Source organism: Frankliniella occidentalis, unplaced genomic scaffold (assembly GCF_000697945.3).
Source record: "Frankliniella occidentalis isolate FOCC.00 unplaced genomic scaffold, Focc_3.1 Scaffold63, whole genome shotgun sequence".
Classification (NCBI taxonomy): Eukaryota; Metazoa; Arthropoda; class Insecta; order Thysanoptera; family Thripidae; genus Frankliniella; species Frankliniella occidentalis.
Window position 1 is genome coordinate 1,196,977 of NW_026267193.1, and position 1,119 is coordinate 1,198,095.

Consider the following 1,119-nt stretch of genomic DNA (forward strand, 5'->3'; position numbering starts at 1 on the left):
CCCCACGCCCAACTCCCTCACTCTGTCTTCCGCCGCTTTAATCGATGGTTCACAAGCACGCACTGTCTGTTTGGGAATGCGAGTCCCGCGAGGCTCCCGCCGGCCGCTCGCCGCGCTGGAAGGGGAAGGGGGCGATTTCGTTGTTGCGGTATCAGCAGATAGGATCATGCGAAAATGTAAATCTCTCCCCTGACATCGCCATAGTCATCCTCAATTAAAATGGGTGCCGGGGAGATAAATCAGTTCCAAGTGTAAGGAGCATATTTCTTCTCCTCAGCGACCCTTTCACCTCGGGAGATACAGGATGTACTTACTTTACTTTGCCTTACGGTGTTCTTGCGAGCTCGAGATAGGAGAAAACGGGAGGGAGGCAAGGTGGGATAATGTTTCAGAGGGTTTGCTTCCGGATCGCGCCACATGGGTCCACCCCACCGCGCAATGTTCCAGCGCAAATCTGTCGTTGCAGGTGGTCCGGGCAGCGGGAAGGTGACACACTGCGACAACCTGATGCAGGAGAGGCGCGGCGTCACGCACATCAACATGACCGACCTCCTGCAGCAGTACAGTGTCGGCAACGGTGAGTGCATCACGCGTACTGACAAACTAGTTTGACGGGTCCATCAGTCTGCAAATAATCAATCAAAATAACGCCAAATTTTGATTGATCGTTGCAGACTTTCCGATAAGGGTCTACAGTGTAGACTCTACACCATGATTGCGTTGGGTCACTTTAAGTACAAAAGCACTTAGAAACAAAAAATCATATTTAAGTGTGTATTTCAAAGTGCTGCTAGAACGCATAGATAATTTTAAAAAGAACCCGTGTTTTTTTTTTCTTCCCTTCAGAAATGCAAGACTTTGCTCAATTATCAAGCAAGACTGTGACGGAGGTGCTGATGCTGGAGATGAAGATGGCTCCGGGAGCCAAGACTTACCTGGTGTCCGGGTACCCTCGCAGCATGCGGGACGTCGTCGAGTACTCCAACAAGGTATGGGCATGGGGGCCGCGGTGGCCGCCATGGAGGGAATCTTAGATAGTTTGTCGCCGCACACAGCAGAGCGGTGGTGCGCGACCTCCACCACTTTAGCGTGTGAGTGAGTGTGTGTGTGGGGGGGGGG

General features: G+C 52.1%; 1 protein-coding gene across 1 annotated transcript; it reads left to right on the forward strand.

The window, feature by feature from the left end:
- The first annotated feature begins 438 nt into the window (after positions 1 to 438).
- LOC127749525 (uncharacterized) lies at positions 439 to 1,034 on the forward strand. The gene is made up of 2 exons (XM_052268037.1): positions 439 to 577; positions 847 to 1,034. Exons 1-2 carry the CDS (start codon positions 439 to 441, stop codon positions 1,032 to 1,034), a joined length of 327 nt encoding a protein of 108 aa, XP_052123997.1.
- The last annotated feature ends 85 nt before the right edge of the window (positions 1,035 to 1,119 follow it).